Here is a 25874-nt window from a genome sequence, read left to right as displayed (position 1 = left end):
TACCCAAAGGGTAAGTTATAAACGTACCAGGGTCTTCTTGGTATCTGTACTGTATAATCCCCAGAGACGGAGCAGAGAGCAGACACTGCTGCTTGTTCAAAACACAACAAAGTCTCCCACCCGTCCTTGATGCATTTTGGGAACAGATTCACTGTCTGTCTGCAAAGACCCATCTGCAGGTCTCGTGTGCAAACAAGGGAAGTCCCTTGGCTTAATCGTCCCTTGGCTTTGTGTTCCTGGACCTATCCTGGAGGCCCTCAGCTCTCCTAGCAAACAAATCCCAATTAGCAGAAAAGTAAAATAAATGCTATAGACGACTCCTGAGATGTTGCCAGCTGTTCTGGTCTCACAAAATGACCTGACCTGAAAGCTCCAAGTTCTGAGAACCATTCGTCGGCGTGGTATTTTTCTGGGCACTGCTTCAAAGGGGCCGTGGTTGAAGACCAGGATGCTATTCTGGTGGCCTCTTGTGTGGGATAAAGTTTCCCATGGGCCCCCGGGGAGGGCTGGAACTCTCGGAGGGGGGGGGTGTTCTGAGCACCCCTCACCCACATGCCTGCATGACAGTGAGCAGGTCGGCACCTCTGAACTGAGTGGGGTGGAACCTTCCAGAGGCTGGCATGCACTCTGGATTCTGGGACACGCTGGAGCTGAGCCAGACAAAACACCCAAGGAACACGGCTGGAAGAGGTTAATGGGCTTGAGAGGAGGGTGTGGGGGAGACTGATTCATTAAATCCTAACTTTGAAGATCATACATAGGATGTGAACTGGAATGGGATCACTGGTGAGTCTGATGTCAAGTGGGGCAAACAAGGCCTGGTCTTGTTTCTAAGGGTTTCTTGAGGCCCTGGGCACCTACCCATTTGGACACATGTTATCCTCAGGGCTGCTGGCAGGGACACAGTGATAAGTCTTCATCACTGCCCTCAAAGAGTGGCAACCCCCCTGAGAAATAACACTGTCACACGTTGGAGCAAGACCCCCCACAAGCCAAGCATCCCTGCCTACCTCTTGGCTTCCACCGTCCCCTGCCCCTTGTCGCATACTCTGCTTTCTGTCACTGTAACGAAGGGTTAGGCTCTCCCACCTCCAGGCCTTTGCCTCTGGTCCCTCCTCTACCTGAAGGCCTTTTGCTTCTCTTTTTCTTGGCTAACTTATGGTGATTTCTCAGATCCCAGCTCAGGCAGGACATCTCCCCCAGACATGTCCACAGTACCACCAGGGCTGGATTCAAGGCTGACTCACCTGGGGAGTGAGCACCGTCTTTGAAGGGGGATGGTGTTTGTGTGATCTGGGTTTCTAGGAGGCCAGTACGGTGACGGCCCCACAGTGTTCACCGAGCATAATCACAATCGCTTTTGCTCTGCAAAGCGTGGTCAGGAGGGGAGTGTCAGCGCCCCAAGCACAGAGTGTGCCTAGCTTGGCAGGGTGTGTCTGCTGCATGCCCCTGTAGCTCTCTGACTAGGACCACCTGGCTCCTCATCTCACAAGACAGAAATAAGCTTCCTTGAGGTAGGGACTCCCTCTACCTGCTGACTGCTGAACCCCAAGGCATAGCACAGGACCTGAGGCATGTAGTCCCTCAAACACTTCTGAATGAATAGCACGAGTGAATGAATTAATTCCATGTACTCACGATAGAGGAGGAGGAGGAGGAGAAGGAGAAAGAGGAGGGAGAGGGAGAGAAGGAGGAGGAAGGAGAAGGGGTGGGTACCACTGACCTCCTTTAGGATGCTGAGCCTTGGGTTTCTCATCTGTGGGCGGAGTTTGGGTACTGACCCTCTGCAGAGACATGTTAACTGGGGTCTCCTGTAATAGGACCCCGTGACTCACCTCTTTGGATATGAATCTTCAATATTTGGGGATCAGGGTCCCATTTCGGCTTCTCATGCTTTTCCCTGCCTCCCTCTTCTTTCCTGGGTGACCCTTAGGAGCTAGGGCTCCTGACCCCCACTCCAAGAGCCTAAACATGAAACCATCCCTGTCTCCCTTTATTGTATTACCTTTGATTCTCTCCTGCAGCATCATTAATTCCTTTAATCATTCCTTCATTCAACAAACATTCTTGGGGGACCCCTGCCACATTCTAGGCACTGCACTAGGTGCTGGAGTCCCAGATGCAGCCCCTACTGTCTAGTATCTCAGGCTAGTGAGCACCAAGGAACTGATCATTAAGAAATTAGTATGGCCTGGCATGGACAGAAAGCTTCCAGGAGGAGGTGGCATTTCAGCTGGGTGGGTCTTGCAGGAAGACAGATGCGTGAACAGAGGCACGAGGAGAAAGTCATCCTCACGGAGACGAAGGGCATCACAGGAAAGGTCAGTGTAGTGGGGGGATGCAGTGGGGGTGATGGAGGCTGTGGAGGGTAGGACTTGAGGTGGGGTCCCAGCTCAGGACAGCAGGATATATGTCGCTGAGCTCTTCAGAATAATTCTGTTGATGTTGGGAAACCAGGGAGGCTTAGGTGGGGATGTGTGTGGATTGTTGCTCCTGTTTGTTCTTGGGAGAATGTGGGGGGTTATGGGAGAAGGACCACCTTTCCCACTTTCTGTGCTCTGGGGTATTGACACTCCCCTGCTGACCATAGTTTGCAGAGCAAAAGCCTCTGTGACTAACCATGCTTGGTGAACACTTTGGGGCAGTTGCCTTACTGGCCTCCTAGAAACCCAGATCACACAAACACCATATCTCTTCAAAGTTGGTCATCGGCCCCAGGTGAGTCAGACCTGAATCCAAGAACCAGCCAGCGCTGGGACTTTGCCCTGTCCTAGGCCAAATGATCCTTATCTTTCCCCCAAATTGGCTGTGGCCACTGGAAGAAATTGAGAGTAGCTGACTTTACAAGTAGTTGGGTTAGAAATGAAATGCATTAATCCCAAGTCTAGGCATGTGCCCAGGTAGTGACTCTTAAATTTTGTCTTTTAAAAGTTTAAAATTGAGGTCACCACTTAAAACATGAAAGCAGGAGTGAGATGTAGATTTTGTTTGTGTTCCCTTTTAAATCATTTCCAAGTTCCAGGCAACTTGACCTTTCTGGGCCTGTGTTCCCTTTCCTCCCTTCTCTGGCCCCTTCATTTCACATACAACAGATGTCAGAGGGGGCCCTTGTGTGTTTCCTGGCCTGCTCAAGCAGAAATCCAGTGCCTACAAGGTGAGGAGAGCTAGGATGCTACCAGGCCCCTCCTCCCCTCTGCCAGGAGTCCCAGGACAGGGCATTCCTAGGACAGTCTTGCCTGGGGGACCCCAGCACACAGGCAGGGACTGAGAAACAAGAGTCTCTGTGCAGAAAGAGGTTTTAATATCCTCTGGGTTTTAATAGCTTTCTCTGAGATGGAAACTTGGGTTGAAATGATTTGCAGCTCTCCAGATTTTTCTGACTGTGTGTGTGTGTATATTTGGGTTTATTTTTAGCTGCAGGGGTTCATTTCTTGCCAAAAAAACCTGCTTAAATAAAACCAAAATTAATATTTTTACTTAATGGAAAGAGTTAGTCAGGACAGGCTTTGAACTGGAGACTCCCTATCTTGACTGGGAGTGCATCTTAAGGGTCTGGCTGTGGCTTTGACATCAACAAAAAGGGCCTTTGAAACTGACAGAGAGAAGGGCCCTCAGGGGACCAGAGGAGGATGCAGGAAGAGCCTGCTTGCGAGACTTCTCTGAGGAGCATTCTTCCTCACACAGGCTGCCCGCCCGCCCGCCCGCACCCCTCAAGTTTTCCAGGGCCATCTTCCTGGAAAGGCGGGATTCTGCTCACTCCCAGCTGTTTTCCTTAGGCTCTCCCCACCAAGTCTGGTCCAGGTTTCTGCTTCCTCTGGATTCAGATAAAGCACACTGAGTCTCTTCTCCAGGATGGGCTAAGACCCAAATCAGCTGCCATCTCCAGGGAGCCCCTGACACCCTTCCCTGGGACAGGCTTCACCCCTCTTTGTGGCATACCAGCCGTGTTTGCCAGACTTGAATGCCATTCACCTGTTTCCTTTCCTGTCTTTTGTAACTCTGGCCCAAGTTCCTTCAGGGCCTCATTTATCTCCAGGTTCCTGTGAGCCTAGTACAATACTCAATAAACGATCATTGGACAGATGCTTATCTGACCCTAAGAACTGGGACCTGCCATTATCCCCTTTCTGATGGAATAAGGCTCAGAAAGACATGGTCATTTGCCAGAACTTGCTCAGAGGAGTTATTTATCTATTTTTTTTAAATTGCCCTCCATGTGGGTGGCAATTTTAGCTTCACGTATTCATCAAATACATATTGGGAGCCTGTCTCTTCTGGTTGCTCGGGCTACAGCAGTTATGGAACAAAGACCCTGCCCGCTCATGAGGCTTACATTCTAGTGGGGAGAGATCATCAATGAACAAACAAGGTCTGTATAATATGGCAGATGGTGGCTGGTGCTTTGAGCACAGTGAGGCTGGCCAGCGGACATAGGGAGTGCTTGGGGGAGGGATGTTGGGGGATCAGGGGAGGCACCCTGACCAGGTGATATTTGAAACCAGGTGAGGGAGGGAGCCCTGTGGCTACTGAAGAAAGAGTGCTCCAGCAGGGGCAGTTGCAAAGGCAAAGGCCCAGAGAGGGTGGGTTGTGTGGGGTGAAGAAAAAGTAGGAAGGAGATGGGGTGCTGGTGTGGAACGAGTTGCCATTTCCCGAGATGGGGCCGATGGGAGGCCTAGGTGTGGATGAGGGCCGTTATTAGGAGCTTGGTTTTAGATGGGTTGAATCTGAGATCTCTTATTAGACTTCCAGGTATAGATGTAGACTAAATGTAGACTGTTGGATATATGAGTCAAAGGTCATGGGAGTTCTGGGTTGGAGGTTGCAAAAATGTGGGAGCTGTCAGTTGTACAGATGGTATGAACGTCACATGCTGGATATGAATAAGAGGAGGACGAAGAACCCACTGCTGACTGGACTGAGCACCATGGAGGTCATGGGTGACCTTGACGAGAGCTGCTTTGGTAGAGTGGAGGAGGGGTATTAGGTCATCATAAGAACCTTTTGAGCTTGGTAATCATCACACCAATTTATAGGCTGGGATGGGAAGTGACTTGCCCAAGGTCACATAGTGACAGGGCAGTGACTTCATCCAGGTCCCATGTGCTGCATGCATGTTCATTTCAGTGTATCATGGCCACTTCCATAGGGGTTTTCTTGATCTGACCTTTGAGCTTCTGAGTTTTTCTAGAGGGGCTTTTGGGGTTTGGGGTGGTGATAACAAATGGGCTGGCAACCAGAAAGACTCAGTTAGGGCAGGCCCCTCAGTCCTCTGCCCCCCACCCTTAATTCCTAAGGCCCTTTCCTCAAACATGGACATCATCAAAGTGTCATCAAAGTGCCCAGAGAGGCAGCAGATAACTGAGGAGGAGCTCGAAAAGGCCCCTGGAGGTGGATACTAAAGATCTCAGCAAATGAGGAAATGCGGAATCGCAGGAACCTTTTGGGTCCCCGGTTGTCTTCCTCTGATTAGTGCATTTGAGAATCTACAAGTACTCACCATCAGCAACACGGTAGTATATTATCTGTTTAGCTTAGGGTTACAAAGTGCCTTTTTACATGTGCACTGTCTCATCTAATTAATCATTCTGATTAACCTCAGACTCATAGTGTTGTGAGAAACCTCATGGATCATCAGGTTTTGTGGTTTCTAAGTTCTTTTTCTTCCACAAAAACCTTGCTGGGGAGCACAGGATGCTAAACAGATGGTACTCTGTTATACTGCTGATAGTGATTACTTGTGGATTCTTACTACCAATCAGAGAACGTGTGTGAGTGACTGGAAAGGAAAGTGGGTAGTCAAGGAGATGTGCGGGTCAGTGGGGGATTATCAGGGGGCCCTCCCTCCTAGGGACAGTCCTCCTCTCTGATGCTTAGTAGCGCTGACAGTGGGGGTGGGGAGGTGCAGAAAGATTATGAACTCTTTTGCAATCAGTACAAATCTCATGGAAAGGTTTTGAGGCAGTCTGCTTTCTTGGGGGGGGGCACCAATTTTCTTTTTCCCTCTGGGATGCAAAACTGCCCTCAGGGTATCTGATCTTCTGTTCCACAGGCGGAAAATGGGGACAATAATAGCCACCTCATGGGGTTGCCATGAGGACAGAGTGAGATAACGTGTACACATTGCTTGGCCCATCGGAGGCGTTCAGTGCATGGTAGTTGTTACCAATGCGTTCTAGCTCCTCCCCTCGTCCCTAGACTTACTGATGTGATGCAACGAAAGGCAAGGAGCTGAGGGTGAATTAGTGGGTGAGCAGCTGCAGAAGCAAGAGAGCCTGGCTCTGCCCTCCTTGCAGAGGCTAAAATGCAGGCTGTCCACGGTGCACAGGAAGTGAGAACTGCTTAGTGGCTGAGCCAGGTGGGCTGGGTGATCTCCTTTATTGTGAGTATGCTGGCCTCAGAAAGGAACTTCCCTTTGCCATCCTGTGAGGATGACAACTGGGAAATAAACATCAGGTGACTAGCTTGTCATCAGGTGACAAGCTGGATTGCAGACATCCCTCCTTCCTGATTTCTCGAGTGCTTCCATGGGAGTGGGCATCATTTTAACACTCCCACACCCCTCTCTTCCTTAACTCCAGGCCTGAAAGACAGGTGAGCTCAGGGTCTAGGCTTTTGTGCCTACCTAGGTCCTGCCTGCCGCTGTCAGAACAGCACCTTCTCTGGGGTTGACACTAACACTGATTTCTGCTTTTGGAGAAATTCATTCTGTCTACTGGCCAGGTGTACCTTAGTTATCCTCACTGTTCTCCTAAAGACCATACCTTAAGCCGGCAAAATCATTCTACAGGGCCTTCGAGAGACAGGTATGGGGCAATGTGTGTGTGTGGTGGGGGGAGAGGTAGTATCTCACCCACTAGATGGCTGAATCAACTCCTACATCATGCAGAGGATCTGTACTGCTCTCGACAGGATGCTAAGATGGGCAGAATCTGGAGTCTTCAGTTGGTATACATTAATTCAGTTAAGGGATCCTTGCTCCCAAACCTAGCCAAACTCAGCCTTCCAGCCCACTGGTAGGAAAGTCCAACAATCAGTTTGGAGTAGAAAGGTCTGGATTTGATTGAAGATAGTTGGATGGGAGGTGGAAGGAGAGGGTGAGCGGCAGGGGCCAGCTCATGGGTGTTTTATCCCTCTTTGAATATTCCGATGAACAGCAGATGTGCAATTTCTGGACACACCAGTAAGCTGCACTGGAAGCAGAATCCTGTTGGCATCAAAACTGGTTTTTGTTCAAAACTTATGCTGCTTGTGGTCTACACTACCATGGATGGGTGGGGGCAGGCAGCACACAATTATTTCTGGAAGGGATGTGCCTTGTTTTTGCAAGCTCTTATTATTCCTCCCCCAATAAATAAAAAAAATTATTGAAAGGAAGGAAAGATAATTCTATAGATCTATACATTTGTACCTGGATCCTAAGGTGTATGATGTATTTAAGAGGGCCCCACATACATTTATATATCTATGTGCCAATTATATAAGTATACATAGCCTGGTCAGTTTCTTCTTACATGCTTTTAAATTAAAATATTTCTTTTGACCTCCACACTCAGAAGCCCAGGAGCATAAAAGGCTCCAAGACTGAGATTCAGGCTACACCTCACCCCCACTTCTCTGACTGGTGCTAGCCATGAACTTTTAAACTTTGCCTTCCCGCTAGACTGTACGAGGTGGGAAATGGGACTTCTATGTCTGGTCGTCACCTCCAGCAGTACCCGACCCATTTTCCTGGACGCCAACCCAGTTCACACCCACGTAGGTTTACCTGCTGGAGGACACTAGGGAGACAGTGTGGGCGCTGCTCCCCAGCATGGAGGAGAATAAAGAAAACCTGTGTCCAGCTAAGCCCGTCTGCAAAGTGGGATTCCAGCCACATCAAGGTGGTGGGAACGGCCAGACGTGCTGCCAACTCCAAGTTTGGAACCCTTTTCTGTTGTTGCTGAACTGTGACCTCCCTGCACCTCCCCTGTTCACTCTGGTCCCTGGGCCAGCGAACGCCTTGGGGGCACCCTGAATGCCAAACAGGAAAGTACAAAATAGCACACATTTGAATTGCAGAGGAAAAACTGAAGCAAATAAAGACATATTAATTCACAGACCAAATAGGCGGATTTGGGGTTGGCCAGCGATTTCACTTTGGAAGGACTTTGCGAATCTCTGTGGGAGAGCAGAATGTTGTTTAATTTTAGTTCAGTTTAATGCAGTTTTGTTTTTGTAAGGAAAACACTGGTGTGGCCTCTGCACTGGGTCATCTCTGCTTCAGTCTTTCTGGACCATGACCATGGGATCTTGTTTGGTACTGGCAGGTCACTCTTGGGCTACGTATGGATGATGAGACGGGACAGGTACCTATGATGGAGTGGGTGCTCCAGGCCTAAATAACACCTTGTAAGTTTGTTCTGACAAGTTAATGTGTGCTCCCCCACCTCTCCCTGAAATTTTACAAGACCAGAGTATTTTGATCAGCTTACCTTTCTCCTCATCCTAAGCAGAACCCCCAGGTTTTAGCTTATAGTGCACGTTAGAAGCTTAAAGATACTCAGGATGGACACATAACAGAAGTCATGGTAGTGGTGGTAACACTAACAACAGTGACAGCAAACACATAGGGTTTGGGATGGGCCACCCACTGTCCTCAGTGTTTGTGCTACTTAACCCTCACAGCAACTTTATGAGATATTGTCATAGATTAGGAAACAAAGGCACAAAGAGGCTTAGTAACTTTCCTAAGGTCACACAACACCAGTGCTGGGATTCAAACCCAGGCAGTCAGGCTCCAGAGACCTGGCTCTTCAATGCTATGTCATGTTGCTGCTCTACTAGTAATAAGTATATCACTTATAAGCCACGTGATGGGCACTGGGCCAAGACAATCAGAGATATTTAGGAGGAAGGAGCTCTGGGGACACAGGGGTTTGCCTGAGGCTGCATGGTAATGGTGGAACTCAAACTCAAATGTGGCTTCCTGATTACAAAAACTTACTCTCTTTTCCCTGAACTATTCTCAGATGAAAAGGTTCCAAGCTCAGACCATTTCAGGGTAAGGAAGGAATTGACTCACTGTGCATGCAGAAGCTTCCAGAAGTACCCAGCTTTATAGGACAGGTCTGCTTATGACATGTTATGTCTAAATGAAGTCAAGCCATTTTTGAGCCAGGAAAGGGTAGACGTTGCTATTTAAAGGAATCCCTTTTGCTTTTTTTCCTCCCAAGGCAAAGACTCACTCCTTCTTTCACCTTCTGTATTAATGAAGAAGCAGAAGATGAAGCCAAATCAATTCAGGAAGAATCAATAGGAAAGTCCTGGCAGACATGCCTTCTGCCCAACAGTTAAGCTGTTACAACCTGCCTGTGGGAGTTAATGTAGAGGAAATAGTCCCTGGGGCCTCTGGGAGGATGGCTCCCTGCCAAAGATGCTGTTTCAAAGTCAGACACAGAGGTGGGGGCAGAATCTTTAGGGAACTTGGCCTGGGATCTTGCCAAGCTCTCGTTTTTACAGCAGACTTGGAAACAGCAACTTGCCTCTTCCCAAATTGAGCTGCCTCTGCTGAATTGCTAACTTTGCCACTGGGCTCCGTGTTTTGCCATCCCTGGCAAGTAAGGTTTGGAGGGGCCATTGATTCCTCTGGATCCTGACTTCATGTCTGACTGGGAGAATGAGCTCCAAGCTCATCTGGGGAGAAACAGGATAGGATTCAGCTGGGGTAGGGGAGTTGGTTCCTAGTAAGGAAATTTTTAAGAGATTAGAGACAAGGAATTGAGAAACATGGTGGGACAACCAAAATGGGGAAGGATAATGGAGCTACCAGAATAGGCAGGTAGGTGTGTGTGTGTGTGTAGGTGTGTGTGTGTGTGTGTGTAAAGGGTAATCTGTTTAACAAACATTTATTGAGCACCTGCTCTTTTTTGGGCTAAGTGCAATGTGAGGTAAGAAAGAGTGATAAGATCCTAGAGCTGGAAGAGTTCAATTTGTGATTCAAACACGGCTGCTATAAATGCAAAATCCATTCCATTCTGGTCAAGGTCCTAGCATGAGAGCATCCAGCCCCCTTTGATGGAGACACTGTCTGCCCCCATGACAGCACCGCCTCAATCCCCCTGACTTTGTTGCTAGCTCTTGTTATTAGATGACTTGTTCTTTGGCTGAGCCAATGAACGCAACTTCTTTGCAGTTTTTGAGTTCTGTCTTCAAGATCTGTCCATTTGCTGGTTTGACAAATATTTGAAGACAGCTTCTTCACATACAATAGAAAAAGAAGCCTCTATAATCTCCAAGTCAATCCCTCTCTTCTCTGTGTTCTTACTGCATGTAGTAAATGCCTTTCTTCCAGCCTTTGCCACAATGGGTCTGTCTAATTATTTTTGTATACATAGTCGACTAATATTTACTGAGCAACTCCCTTCTACCAGATGTTGTAGTAAGAAATTTCATAAGGTTTTTTGCTTAATCCTCATTCCAATTCCCTGACATAGGTAGTACATCCTCTTTACAGATAAGAAAATTGAGGCTCAAAATGAGGAAATGGTTTCACTTCTCTGTCAGTTTCCTCATCTGTGTAATGTGGATGCTAATACTGACTTTGTAAGACAGTTGTGAGGAGTAAGTAAGTAAAATGTACTCTTGCATATAGTAGGTGTGCAATAAATGGGAGCTATTTTTTCCAGTAACAATCCTTCCATGGGTCAGCCCGTCCCATTTTTGTCAATGATGATGATAATAATGATGATATTAATAACATTAATATACACTCTGTCCAAGACATAGTGCCGAGAGTTTTTCACACGCATTATCTTGCCCAATCCCTTCAATTCAGGTAACTGGTAACATTATTATCCTGTTCTGTAGAAGAGGAAATTGGAGGCCAGAAACAAAGTTACTTGCCCACAGTCATAATAGCCATAAAGAACAGGGCTGGGATTGGAAGAGTTCAGTTGGCTCCTAAGCCTCTGCTCCCAACTGCTTCTTCCTCTACCACATCCTTACTGAGCTGCTCTCTACTGCATCCCTTGCCATCTAAGTGCTGGGGACCAAGGGCCCCATCAGGGTGCCAACTGGGGCATGGAGGTCAAACTGGGGTACATCACAACCCTGTGGGTGTATTAGGATGCATGCAAAGGAAGAGTCCCAAATGAGGTAGATCTCAGAAAGCGGTCCTGGTAGAAAGAGAATAGGTCTGGGAGACCATGCGATTGTCAGAGGTGCAATGGAGTGAGGGCAGGAGGCTCTAACAGGAGTAGATTTTGGATTATGGTGAAACCAGAGAGTCACTCCTCCAGGGATGAGTACAGCCTTAGAAATTTCCAGACTGCAACTGTGAGCGTTTAGGGAAATTAACTCCAAAGATGTCTGCCTTCCCTTTCTCTTCCACTCCTCCCTGCCCACCCCCATCCCAGTGTCTCTTACCTGAATTCTTGCTCTTATAAACACAATCATCTCTTCTAGTTGTTTCAGAGTTACAAAGAAAACAATTCCAGACATACTGGGAGCTGGATGCCCACCCTGAGATGTGGTCCCTAAAGTGGTTCAGGCCTCCCTAACTTCCTTGTCTCTGTCTTGCCTTCTTCTACAGTGATCCGGGCCAAGGTGGTGGGGAAGAAGCTGGTGAAGGAGGGGCCCTTTGGCACACTGGTCTACACCATCAAGCAGATGAAGGTGAGTGACAGCAGCCTGATCCCAGGATTCGGGAGGGTTTGGGGGTTTTTTGTCAGAGTCTTGGCCAATGGAGGCAAGTGGGGTTGGACTTAGGGTGTGTGTTTGCTCAGTGTCTGAGCCCCAGCCCTAGCCCCTCCACCTGGCTGGAGAGGGCATAGATGAGGCAGCAGAAAGGGACAGGTGGTGGTGGTGGTGCTGGCTGCTTCATCCCAGAGCCAGGGCTGGTGGAGTCCCTCAAAGGCAGCTGTTAAGAATCTGCGCTCTGGAACCAGACAGCAGACAGCCCTGTTACCTAGTAACTGTGAGACACTGGCCAAGTCACTGCCCCTCTCTGGACCTCAGTCTTCCCATCTGTAAAATGGGGGGAGGGATGTTGACCAGATCGTCTCTACAGGCTCTTCCGAGGTCTGACGTTTTAGGATTCAACAATGCCTACTGGTTTTATGCAGTCACTGAGGTTACAACTTAGGTTTAACCTCTCAAAACTTTACATTAAACTTGTGCTGATCACAGGAACCTCAAGCCAAAGTAGGAACTTCACCCTCTCTCCCTATTTTCCCGGCTTTAATTGTCTTCTTGCATCCCAGTAGTTAGCATCGTTTACTAAGCATGTTCATATAACTGAGCATATTTGTGAGCATGTTAACATTATGAAGCACATTCAGGAAGTATGCCCTAAGAAAAAGCACATCAGATTCAAAACCTAGGGAGCCTGCCTTCTAGTCTCAGCTCCATTCCTTCACTTAGCTCACTTGCCTTAGAATTGTCCCTTTTCCTGGGCTCAGTTTTGCCATATGTCAACAGTGTGAGGTTGGGCTGGGTACCCCTAAGAGCCCTCCTGGCTCAGGCATTTCAGGATTCTAAGTGCCCTGGGACACGGGCTGTGTTACTTCTAAGCAGGAGCTGGTTTGGGTGCCTCAGCACAGAGGACTGGGGCTCGACCCTGAACAACCTGGCAGCTGGTCCATCACTCCACCTTTGTAAGCACCTCCCTACATGCAGCACTCTGTGCCAGGAGCTGTGGAGGCCACGAGGAAGATGCGGCTCCTATGTTTAGGAACTATAGTCAGGCGGGAGAGAAGACACATGTGCATGACTAATCAGGAGTTTGAGATGGGGTGTGCCCAGGTCCCAGTGGACTCAGTGCTCATATCTGCATTCCCAGCAATTAGGGTGGGACCGGCAGGCAACAGGGACTTGGTAAATGCTCGTCCATCTAATGAGGGAATAAGTGTGAGACACACTGGCCTGAAACTCCCCACAGGAGACAATTTATGGGTAGAATTGAGAGGGGGAGTGACACAGCCCACGGGTGGTAACCAGCCATCTCAGAGGCAGACCTCCAGGCCTCATAATTCCTGCATCCTGAGGCCTGAGGTTAGATGTACCGAGTTTGTGGAACCTGTTGCTTTGGATTCAATTTTGGAAACATCCACAGCATTCTGGTTATGTAATGTCCAGAGTCAGCCCTGGCCAGCTGCCCTTGGCTGCCCAAGCTTGGTCATGGGACCAGCTTATGTCTTCAGATGGCCATGGGGAGAGAAGAGTGGGTGGAGAGGGGACCAACAAGAGCAATAACAACCCAAAAACCCCACTGTGCAACCCCTGGCAGCTGGCAAGCAAATGCAAAAGCAGATTAGACAAAAGCAGAGGTTCAGGAGATGCATTCCCTGCCTGCTCTGGAATAATCCTTCACATTGTGAGACGCACTATGGTCAGCAGAGAGCTGGGAGGGGAAGAGGCTGGGGGCAGTGGTTCCTAAGTTTGCCTAGCTTCTCTCCTTCCTTCAAGGCCTGGATGCCAGGGTGACCAGAGGCCCTTGCTGTGGGCAGAATGTCCCATTCCCCCCTCACTGGGAACAGCCTCTGAGCAGTGTTTAGAGGCCAAATAACATTTGCTCACCCATCCACTTCAGAGCACACACACCCACTCCCAAGATGCTGGTCTTTTGTTGTCCACTCACCATCTTTCACCCAGGTCCATGGATCAGAGTGCTGGGCATTAGAAAATAAAATCCCTTGTTTTACTTGTGACAGAGGCTCAAAGGGAAATGAGTTGTCCAGAATCACACATTTAATTAAAGCTAGATCTGGTTCCCAAGCTGAGGTGTCAGGGTTCCTTCCCAATCCTGTGTGCTCTTTATGGTGACTCCCAAAATCTCCCTGCCATCTTACTTTGATCATCAACCACTATCTAGTACGTTTTATTAACTCTGCCCTGCTACCAGCCCAATATTAGATAACCCATAGAACTGGTCATTGCCCTTCTATCCAGAGAGGCCACTGGATTCTGCTGGTCTCCAGGTACCAGTCTGCTAATCCAAGAAGGTGCGAGACATAGGAGTAGGAGTAGGCCATTCAGTCATCCTCCCTCCCTCCCTCATGTCCTTTCTTCTCTCCCTCCTCCCCACGCTCTCTGTGCTTCTGTGCTTCGCACTGTGCTTTTTTGAGCTGAGGATACGAGGATAATTGTTATAATGAATATAAGACTCCATACAAGTAACAACAAATGAGCATTTACTATGTACCATGCGTTCTGATAAGCCTCTGCGGGGATCAATTCTCACAACAACCCTGTGAAATAGATACACATTATCCTTTATTTTACAGGTGAGATTTGAAAGGGTTAAACAACCGTCAAGATTGTATAGTTAGGAAGTGGCAAACTAGAGCGAAATTAGAGTTTTTGCCTACAGGGAGATTACAGAGCAGTGGAGCTGCAGGCTGATTCATCATTCCCACCCACTTTGGGGGCTCCCCCACCCCATTTGTATCTAGTTCCCCTAGGGAACAAAAGGAGGTTAACTTGGGTTTGTGGATTTGTCATCCAGCAGTGTAGCGCTTGACTTGCAAAGGGTGTATGGAAAAATATCTTTGTAGGAGGGAAGGGGGAGAGGCCAGAGAGGGGAGCCTGCAGGAGTTTTGGCACTGGTCCCTGGGCGCTTTGTTCTAGAGGATTAGAGTCTACCCCAGAGAGTCAGGCGGGGAAAGCAAGGACTCCCTTAGAGCAGGACTAAAGGAACGGGGAAAACGTGAGAATTTGAGCTGCTCTGTCTGACCTCTCTTCTCTCTCAGAGTTCCCACCCCCTCCCCCCAAAACTTCTCACCAGATGAAAGGCAGGCAGACCCTCTCCCATACGCTAATTCCAGAGCCTCTGGTCCTCCTCTCAGGCATCTCTTGAGTGTGCAGTGACCCACAGGTGTGTTTGGGGGCGGGGGAAGGGTGTTAGAATGTTGAGGGAGCTTATTGCAAACCCAAACTTGGAGATTCGCTGGGGCTGAGGTGCTGGGCTGTGGTACAAAGGTGGAAGTTTCCAGAATTGGATGTTCTAATCTTTGGGGATCTTATCTCTTATCAGGACCATGAGAAAGCATCTGCTTTGCCTGTAGCTATAGTTTATGCCATGGAGACATGCTTTCAGGCTGGCTGCAGGGGACAGCATGTGGGGGACATTATGTCCCAGCTGGCCTTGGGAAAGGCCCATGGGGAGGTCCGCTGGTCATGTGCTGTGCATGTCCTGACTCTGGGCAGGACAGATCTGCTGGACAATCGGAATGCTTGGCCCCCGGTGACTTCCTTCCTTCAAGGCTTTGTCTAATCAAATGATTAATAGCAGGGTCTCGCCTTTGAAGCTCCAGCTGGAAGCCTCTCTGACCGCCCCAGCCTATGGGGAACTGTTCTCCTCCTCCAAATGCCTGTGACTCTGTTCTCGTGTGCTCTGCCACCCCAGCTAGACAGCCCATTCTGTGAGAGAAAATCCATGTACTTGGTACCTCAGTCAGGTATCTAATGTCTCTGAAACTCGGTTGCTTATAAGAATCAGTTGTGAGTTTAAATGAGTTTATGACATAAAGCAGTATCCAGCACAGTGCTGATCTTCTGTAGGCATGCCAGAAATATCTGACATAGTGGTGACAGTTCACGCTGCAAGTATAAAGACCAGACATTCCATAAGTAATAGGTAAAACTCCCCAAATTCAGAAATTTCTTTCCCACGTTATTTGTCCCTTCACCCCAAGGGAAGTTAACTTCTTAGAACTTCGTGTAGATACTATCACAAAGCGAAGCCAAGCCCAGAGGCTTGTAGAGTCCAATGTGGTGTATATACAATATTGCAATTAAATATTATAATGGAATATTATTCAGCCTTAAAAAAGGAAATCTTGTCATTTATGACAACAAAGATGAACCTGGAGGACATTATGCTAAGTATAATAAGCCAGACACAGAAAGAAAAATAATGCATGAACTCACATATTTGTAGAATCTAAAAAAGTCGAATTCTTAGAAGCAGAGAGTAGAATGGTGGTTACCAGGGTCTAGGAGGTGGGGGAAATGCGGAGATGTTGGTGAAAGGGTACACATTTTTAGTACTGCAGGATGCGTAAGTTCTGGGGAGCTAGTGGACAGCACGGGGACTATGGTTACCAACACTGTACTACATACTAGAAAGTTGCTAAGAGAGTAGATGTTGTGTTCTCACACATAAAAAGGCAACTATATGAGGTGATGGATGTGTTAACTAGCTTCATTGTGGTAATCACAATGTATACATATATCAAAACCTCCCCTTACATTGATACACTTTTTAATCTGTCAATCATACCTCAGTAAAGCTGGGGGAAAAAAGAGCAACCTGTCTACGTCTGAAACTGGCTTTAACTACTTGCACTAAGTGATGAGGCTGGGCAAGACATGTAGGAAGAAGAGGACCAAATCCTTCCCTCTGCTCATTACGAAGTTTAGTATAACTGGCTTTAAACTAATTTTTACTAAATGTATGCCAAGTGCTATTCTAAGGCATTTAATTCTCAAAAACACCATATGAAGTAATTGCTTTGCCCCAATTTACAGATGAAGAAACTGAGGCCCAAAGATGGTACGTAACTTTCCAAGAGGCTAATAAGTGGCAGAGACAAGATGCAGACTCTGGCTGTCTGTCCACAGAACCCGAGTTTACCATTAATCTTCCATTGCATCAGCTGGATTAGATTAACACCCTTTCCAGTTCTGAGATTCTCAGATTCTCTGATTTCAGGACATTATAAACCTGTTATAACCCTCCTAAGTTTGTCAAACCAATTCTAGGTCTCTATGACTACAGACCTAATAATACTTTAGGATCAATATTTAGATCAAGCTGGATTATTATAAAGAAAAGACAACAAAATGAGTAAAACCTGCCTTTACCATACATTTACCATATTGTTATTTTCAGAATTGACCCTGAAGGCAGCTCTGTATTTGTCAGACTCAGTCATTTATAATGTGTTAAGATTTTGGCTCCACATGCAAGTGCTAGAAACCATGTTAAAATAAAGGGTTCTTCAATTCAAAAGGAGCAGAGATGCCAAGCTGATTTCAACAAGTTGAGTTCTTACTGGGCAGGGGCTTGATTCTTACCCATAAAGCAGAAAAGAGATACAGGGGACAGACCAACATGGAATAAACTGAGGCTTCAATAGGCTGGCCTGAAAGACCTAGAGAGAGTACTGAGTTGAAACACTTGCCAAAAAGTCACGGGTCATCCACACCAAAATGAGAAGTTGTTGGGCCTGGGAGTGAGTGCAGGGGATGTTCTCCCGAGGCCACACTTGATGGCATGCACACAGCAGCACCCTTAAGCATGGTTCCTGTTAAAGCCAGAGAGGCACCATCCATCACTGAGGAAGTGGGGGGTAGGATGTGACACGCCCGTGCTCCCCGACAGCACAGCTGAAAACTGAGAGGACAGCACTTCTCGCTGCTCTTGGCTGCATTTCCTCGTTCATCTGGAGAGCCTCCCGGGAAAAGAGGGTTAAGAAGGGAGGCCAGGTAAATTAGAAGCACCTGCACCGATGGTTGCACACAATTAGAACAGCACTCCCCTTAAAAAGGCAGAGGCTCCCAAACACTGTCGGTCCAAGAGACCCTTTGTGATGGCAGAGGGCCTCATGGACCACCTACCCTCGCCAGCCAGTCGCCACTTAAAAGAAAATGGGGAGAAAGAAAAACAGCCCATTAGACTGAATGGGAGGCACTTAGATGAGACACCAATGAGGTGATGTCTGGCTTTTTATTACCATTAGTAAATTACTTATGCATGCCAGGAACTAAAATAGAGACGTTGTCTTATTGGAAACCCTTGGGATAAGCCTAGAGACCACCAGACATCCAGGGCCTGTGTACTCTGAGAACTGGGGGATAATGGGACTGGGCAACACCTCGGTGCCCCCTCCCACCTCCACCAGCTCACACGGTTAGCAGTTGTCTCAACAGATCCGGGCCTGCATAATGCTCGTGGACTTGACCTGGAATCACCAAGTGGGTTCAGCCTTTGTTACGTTCACACCAGTGGCTCTGAGCGCATGCTGACAAAGGAGGCACGATAGCTATAAATGGCATCTGCCTGCATCAGAGGCCCTTAGCCATGAACTTGTGAGGCTGCATTGGGAGACAGCATAGGATAATGGTTAAGAGCAGATTCCCCTGCTTGGATGCCTACCTCTGCTATTCGCCAACCGTGTGGCCTTAGACAAGCCACTTAATCTGCCTGGGCCTCAGGCTCCTCATCTGTAAAATGGAATGGGAGGTGTGACTGGCTGGATGGGAAGGTTTCTCGGGGAAGGCACCACCCACGGCTCAGACAAGAGAGGAGCAGGTGGCCTCGTCTCTGAAGTGAAGACCCTGGGGTAGGTAGGTCGGTGACCGGCCACACAGTGGCCTATTAGGGGAATCCGATCCCACAGCCCAAATGACAGCATGTGTTCTGAGCCCTGGTCCCCCTCTCATGATATTCCTTCTGCCCACAGATGTACCGAGGCTTCACCAAGATGCCCCACGTGCAGTACATCCACACAGAAGCTTCCGAAAGTCTCTGTGGCCTTAAGCTAGAGGTCAACAAGTACCAGTACCTGCTGACAGGTAACGGCCAACTCCAGCATCTAGGCCAGGGTTTGGCCAAGGTCCACTCTTCCTTCACTTTAGAGGATGGAGAAGGAGTGGTAGACCCAGCACTGTTCTCAGGGCTTTGGCGATGAGCCCACTGAATTGTAAGGAGTATCCAGTGTTGAGTCCATCTTGCTTGACCAGTGGTGGGAGCTTGAAGTTCCTACAGTGAGGCTGGATTTTAGTCTCCGCTCCACCACTGACTCTGGGGAGGAAACCTAGTTTTGCCTGGTTTTGCAATTTCTCAGCTTTACTGTAAATGAAAAGAAATTGCTAGTACCTATTGCTCTCCGCATCTTAGGACAACCTATTAGGTCTGTCTTTGAAAGTTATCCATCTTTAGGCAGTCAACGTAGAAAGGAAAAAACAAAAGCAAGATCAAAAAGCCATTGACACGGGAAAGAGAATAGTTGGTCTCTGGCCCCAGCTCCAGTGCTTACTGGGTTTGGGACCTTCTGCAAATCGCTTAACCTCTCTGAACTTAATTTTCTGCATTTGGAAAATGGGAATACAACTCATCCTAAAAGGTGTTGGGGAGGATGAAATAAAACCATGGGGCTGAAGAGTACGTGGCACAGTTCCTGGCCTAAGGGGGTTACTCAGTAGATATGAATTCTTTCTCTTCTGGCTGGGTTCTGGACAAAACAACTCCTCCCCTGTTGTCCCTTTCCTCCTCTAGGCCGTGTCTATGATGGCAAGATGTACACAGGACTGTGTAACTTCGTGGAGAGGTGGGACCAGCTCACCCTCTCTCAGCGCAAGGGGTTGAACTATCGATATCATCTGGGTTGTAACTGCAAGGTAAGCCCCAGGGAGAGCAGGCAGGGGAGGTGCTGGCTCGCAGCCCCAGAAACATCAGCTCCTACAGTACAGGGCACTGGGCCGTGAGGCTGGGAAGGGTGTGCACGTCAGGCCTGAGCAGAGGGGCAGGTCCGAGAAGGCGTGGTGAGGAATGTTGCACAGGCTGAGCGGTGAAGAAGGCGAGGAAAGAATGCCTTTCTGCTGTAATCTGTGCTGCCCACTTGGCAGCTGCTGGGGCATGAGGGCTCTTCAGCATCCTTGGCCCCTCCCGTGGCTCAAGGTTGTGGCAGGTACAGGATCCTTACGTTGGCAGGTCCTGCCCAGCAGCCCCAAGTGGGCTCACCTAGGCAGCTGACTCACTGGCGGCCCCCGCCCCAGGTGGGCAAGCTGGCGCAGGACTGCTGATACCACTTGCTGCAGAGGGTCACTCTTCAACCTGGCCCAACTCCTTGACCCAAGCACAGGGTCAGGGCACATAGCCTTGCTGCTGTGGGAGGCAGTTAGGCCATTCTCTCAGTTAATTCTCACAACAACTCGGCAAAATGGGACAATAGTGATTATGACTAGTACAGTTTTAATTGTCCCCATTTTGCAGAGGAGGAAACAGAGGCCCAGAGAGCTTAAGTAGCTAGCCCTAAGTCACACAGCTCACTGAGTCTGATTTCTAGCCTAGGGCAGCTGGACGCTACAGTGTATGCTTTAATCTTTCTAATTTCTCAATTCCCTACGACAGCTGAGAGCTCCCGCCTTTGCCTGTTACCATTTGAGAGGGAAAGCACTCCCAAATGTCTAATTCTACCACTTTCTGGCTGTGTGACCTGAGGCAAGTTACTTAACCTCTCTGAGGCTCTATTATTTGTAAAAGGGAGATAAATCTGTTATGAGAATTAAAGAGAATAATATAGAAGCACTTAGCAGAATGTCTGGTACACAGTAGGTGCTCAATAAGTACTGGCGAGTATTATTTATATTATTTTCACTAAGGGAGTGATGTGGCTGGGCTCCACCTGCAGTGGTCCCAAGTTCTGAATCCAGACTCGGGCAAGCATCAGGCCTAGGTCCACCACAGCAGACTCCACCAACCTTTGGTTGTTATCTCACTGCAGATCAAATCCTGCTACTACCTGCCTTGCTTTGTGACCTCCAAGAACGAGTGTCTCTGGACCGACATGCTCTCCAATTTTGGCTACCCTGGCTACCAGTCCAAACACTATGCCTGCATCCGGCAGAAGGGTGGCTACTGCAGCTGGTACCGAGGATGGGCCCCCCCGGACAAAAGCATCATCAATGCCACAGACCCCTGAGTACCAGACCCTGCCCCACCTCACTTCCCTCCCTTCCCACTGAGCTTCCCTTGGACACTAACTCTTCCCAGATGATGACAATGAAATTAGTGCCTGTTTTCTTGCAAATTTAGCACTTCAAACACTTAAAGGAAAATCTACGCTGTCATATGGAGTTTATTTGGAACCATCCTCCTGGCCCCACCCTTCCCTTTCTTTTTGGTTTTGACATCACCCATTTCCACCTGGAAATTTTTGGTGCCATGCCAGAAAGAATGAGGAATGTATATTCTTCTTTGTGATGATATAATCTATATTTTTTTAGGAAAACAAAAATTGAAAAACTACCCAATTTGGGCATTGTAATACCTACCCCTCTTTCTTCTTCCCCATCTCACCATCTCCCAGACCCTCCTCCCTTTGCCCTTCTCTTCCCCCTTCCCCAGTACATAAAGGACACAGACAAGGAAGCTGCTGAAAAGCCAACTGTTTCAAATCAGCCAAGGGCAGCAAGCAGATAGACTCAAGGTACGCAGAAGATCTTATACACCAAGGAGATGCTACTGCATGTCCCCACCAGACTATGTCTGTCTGTGTCTGCACGTGAGAGGGAGGGAGGGGAGGAAGAAACTGCAAGAGGGTCTGGATGATGCAGTACACACACAATTCCCCAGCGCAACGATGCTTGGGTTGACCAGATGTTTCTGAGTCTGGAGCAAGCAGCCAGGCCAGAAAAACAGAACTTTCTTAGTTGGTGAAGACTTAAACATCTGCCTGAGGTCAGGAGGCAATTTGCCTGCCTTGGACAAAAGCTCAGGTGAAAGACTGAGATGAATGTCTTTCCTCTCCCTGCCTCCCACAAGATTTCCTCCTGGAAAACTCTTTAGTAGATTTGGCCAGGAGTTGCCTTTATGTAAATTGGAGAGATACAAACACCGTACACTATCCACAGATATAGGACAAGTAGATTTGGGTAGAGAATACTATTTCCAAAGTAGCATTTATCTCACCTAGGGGGATGTGTTTGCATACACATTTGCATATACCCACATGGGGACATAAGCTAATTTTTTACAGGACACAGAATTCTGTTCAATGCTGTTAAATATGCCAATAGTTTAATCTCTTCTATTTTGTTGTTGTTGCTTGTTTAAAGAAAATCATGACATTCCAAGTTGACCTTTTTTTTTTTTTCATTTTAATTAAAATTTGAAATTCTGAGCACCCTCAGCATCCCTCTAATTGGGGTCATCTGACCTCTGTCCCTCTCCTTTTCTCCTGCTTCATGTTTGGGGCCTTCGTTTAACTGCCTTACTGGCTTGGCTCAGATGGGAGATGAGAGTTAATGTGGGTCAGGGGCCTGGGCACGGGAAGGAAAGCTGCAGTGTCCTGCCTTGGCTAGATAGCCACCTTTCCTGGGTTTGGGGACAACTTGCTCCTCTTCCTCCAGCTTACTGGTGGGTGTATGCCACCTCCTGAGGTTCTCACCTCATAAAGTTAAAATTGATGGTCATTGGGAAAGCCTTACTCTGCAATCAGCTGTAGGGTTTTTGTTGTATTTTTTGAAATAAAACTATAATATAAATTCTCTGATTAAATAAAATTATTTTAAGTTTTAGTGTTGAAAGTGAGATGCCAAGAGTAGGTGATAATGTATATTTTACAGAATTGGGGATGGTATACATTTAACATGATTGCTCTCTTTTTTCAGATTATGGGTATTTATCCTGTATTAGTATTTGTATCTTCAGTTCATTCCACTTTAGGAAACAGAGCTGCCAACTGAAACAGGAGAAAAAAAAAAAGAAGCAGACAATACATTGTAATGTCTTGCACACAAATGCAAATGCCCAGGCAAGGTGTTTGGCAGGACCCCAGTGCGGGAAGGCAGTACAGGCGTCCGGTTTCCTTGCGATTGATTTCATTACCTACCTTTCCCCTTGTGGTTGTGACATCTGGCATACAGGAAATGGGGGGTGGGGGGGGGCTTTGCTCTCTCAATGGGGCAGAGTGACCAGGAGGAGCTGAGGCCAGCAGGCCAGTGGTTTTTAAGCGGTGAGCCCCAGACTTGGTGTTTTAAGATTTTCTTTATTTGAACCTCAAAGTCCTACAAGGTGGAACCCCTAACCCAACCTGCACAAGTGCCCTCCCACAGTTGGGCATCAGTGTGACCTCCATGAGGCATCTGGCTATTCTTGGTCCCTGGTGGGGTCATCTCCACTCACACAAGGAGGGGCTTGAGGTGAGGCCTGAGCATGAGTCACCTGAAGTTTCCCTCTGAAAAGTTGGTGGAACCACAGTCCCATCTGCCAGGCCCTGGCAAGGAAAACAGCAGGTCCTGAGCAAAGAAGGGTCCTTTGCAGAGTGATGTCAGAGGGCGGTTTTTGAGCTTTCTATAAGCTATAGCTTTGTTTATTTCACCTGTTCACTTACTGTATAATTTAAAGTCATTTATGTAGCTGAGACACTTCTGTATTTCATTCATATCGTGAACGTTTTATTTTGCTAAATCTTATGTCATGTGTAGGTTGTAATATGTGTACATTGTGTTTAAGAGGAAAAAGAAAAAAAAAACAAAACCCACGTGCCGCCATTTTCCTGAATCAAATTCTACAGTGGAACGGAGGGTAAATACTTCTACTGTGCAGGCAGCTAGACTGGCGAATTGGGGAAACTAGAAGGAACTAGCACTAGAGACTCCTCCAGACTCCTCCCTATCGGCATCCTAGTGGCTTTCTGGACTAGGAGGGAGGAGAGAAAAAATAGCAAGTACATTCACATCCTTGCTCTGAGGCACCTGGCCCTGGGCAATCTGCTGGTCATTCCCGTTCCTTTCTCCCTCTAGTCCATTTGTCCACCCCATTGGGAAGCCACAATTTCTCCTAAAAATCCAGGGCCGCGGGACCTGTGATTCCAAGCTCTCTTGGCCTCCCCTGGCCATCTCTTCTGTCTCCCTATCCAGAAGCACCACACCCAGGCTCTCATCTTTCAGGCCAGTGCTCCATCTGGCCAGGGTAGATAATACTGGGAGACTCCTGTGCTTTAGCCTTACCCAGCCCCAGACCCTACATCATGGCAATCAAGCTACAGCCCATGAGCACCATTTTTCATACCATGGTTCTTGAGCAATTAAAGAAACAAATGACTTTTTGGAACAGCTGTCTCATAGGAACTGTGGTCCCCAGGAGACAATACCCTCCCCTGCCTCTGCCCTTCATCATATGCTCAATGATCAACAATATGGATTAACCAAAAATGACACCCAAGTGTTTGGCTCCTGGCTGCTAAAGTAAAAATATCACTAAAATAGTTTTACACAAGAAAAACACTTAAATTCTGACAGCAAAAGCAAAACAAAACGGGGGAGTGTTGGGGAGACAGACATCAACAGCTTCCAAATTGGCTCTTGGGAGACACGAGGAGGGCTCATGCTCCAAGGGGAGGGGCTTCGTAAATTCTCCCATGACCCCCACCTTCCTCCTTAGCCGGTCTGCTGTCCTGAGACCCAGAAGTGATGGAGAGAAACCAACCAGAGAAAACCCTGTCTGGAAGGAATGTATTTGTTGCTAAATTTTGTAGCACTGTTTACAGTTTTCCTCCATGTTATTTATGAATTTTATATGCCGTGAATGTATATTGTCTTGTAATGTTGCATAATGTTCACTTTTTATAGTGTGTCCTTTATTCTAAACAGTAAAGTGGTTTTATTTCTATCACACACCTGATAGAGTCTCTTGTCTCCTTGTGTCCTGACTGCCATTGTGGGTTATAGGGATCACAGAGGGCCTTGGAAGCCAGGTCCTGCCTGCTTTGGCTCCTGGCCTGTGCACACTCCCATCCCTCCACTCACTTCTACATCGTGGACCCACCCTGCCCCAGCCCTTGCCCCAGTCAGGTGCATTTTCAGGAGCAGCATCCTAGATTTCCTCCTGGCTGCTAATCCATCCCTGACCTTGCTCCCTGATTCTATGGCCAGGGTTCTCCCTAGTTCTATGGAATCTGGATCAATATCTAATTGCCTATTAGTGGTACAGGTATTCCCAGACTGGGGCCCTGACTTGGCCTTCCCTGGTGGGAGGAATCTTCCTAAGAATCTCAACCTGGTGGAAGTGGGAGGGGGAGGCTCAAACAGCAGTCCTTGATGCCAAATGCCTGCCTGAAATTCCGAGTAGGGCTTGGCCTAGTTGGGGATGCCAGGAACTCACTACAGCCAGCCAACGCCTCCCAGAACTTACAGCTGGGCCTGTCACCCTCAATGGGCTGGGTTGGCTGCAGACCCCTCACCCAACTTTCATCCCACTGTTGACAGTGTTCCAGGGTATGGCTTTGCCCCTATTTTAAAGCTACTCTATTTTGAGCGCCTATCGTATGCCAAGCACAGCACCCTATACACATGATCACATTAAATCTCAACAACCCAATGAGGTAGTTCTACTGTCATCCATGGTTTTTGGCTGAGGAAGCTGAGGCTCACAGAGACCCAAGACCTAGTAAGTAGGCAGAACTGGGATTCAAACTCAGGCTGGTTTGAGGATAAACCCTGAATTTTCTCCACGGTGTTCTCACTTAGTTGGAATATGCTGGGTTGCACATGCCCTTCTTATTCCAACCAGCACATCCTGGATTCTATGACTCCTCTCACAGCATCAGATATAAGGGAAACATAATCAATGAGAAATGTTTCTGCCTGGTTAGACTGTCCCCCACCTGGAGACACCTATCTGTGTCTCCAAACAGGATTGTCAAGCTCAGCAGCCTAAGCTTGGGATTCTACAAGCAGGGCATCATCCTCAGCTGAGATTACTGAATACCCTATTAACTATCTTGTTCCCCAAGACTCACATTCCTTGCAAGGCATGCATGGGGCCATGGCCCCGCATTCCTTTGACCAGTTTAACAAGACCACCGACCATGAAAGCAGGCATGTCACGGGCTATTTCCAGCTGCCCAGAACTCTTGATCCAACTTCTTCTGGCCGCAGGATGGAGAACTCTCCACCTCATCCAAAAAGATGTTCACCTTTCCCACCATCCAAATGGGAGGCTATCCCACATATTCCAAATGGAAGGCTATCCCACATATTCCAAATTCTCTGGGAAGCTCCAACCACTTCCCAGAGACAATCTTGAGTATATTCAAAAGTTGGAATGCGAAGAGGATGCACAAGGAAACTGCCCTTTGACGATCAATGCAAACAAAATATTACTACTT

The 25874-nt window shown here is 47.9% G+C and overlaps 2 protein-coding genes across 2 annotated transcripts in view; one reads left to right on the top strand and one right to left on the bottom strand.

Annotated features, from left to right (window-relative positions):
• Positions 1 to 24381, top strand: part of TIMP3 (TIMP metallopeptidase inhibitor 3) — a 56393-nt gene extending 32012 nt beyond the window's left edge. The window contains exons 2-5 of the mRNA XM_061206386.1: positions 11570 to 11652; positions 18444 to 18555; positions 19259 to 19380; positions 20487 to 24381. Coding sequence (XP_061062369.1) covers positions 11570 to 11652; positions 18444 to 18555; positions 19259 to 19380; positions 20487 to 20684 — 515 coding nt within the window. The 3' untranslated portion in view covers positions 20685 to 24381. The remainder of the gene's footprint in view (positions 1 to 11569; positions 11653 to 18443; positions 18556 to 19258; positions 19381 to 20486) is intronic.
• Positions 1 to 25874, bottom strand: part of SYN3 (synapsin III) — a 451497-nt gene that overhangs the window by 271617 nt on the left and 154006 nt on the right. The gene's annotated exons all lie outside the window — the stretch shown is intronic.

The sequence above is a fragment of the Eubalaena glacialis genome, chromosome 11 (assembly GCF_028564815.1).
Source record: "Eubalaena glacialis isolate mEubGla1 chromosome 11, mEubGla1.1.hap2.+ XY, whole genome shotgun sequence".
Lineage (NCBI taxonomy): Eukaryota > Metazoa > Chordata > Mammalia > Artiodactyla > Balaenidae > Eubalaena > Eubalaena glacialis.
This window is presented reverse-complemented; position numbering and strand designations above follow the sequence as displayed.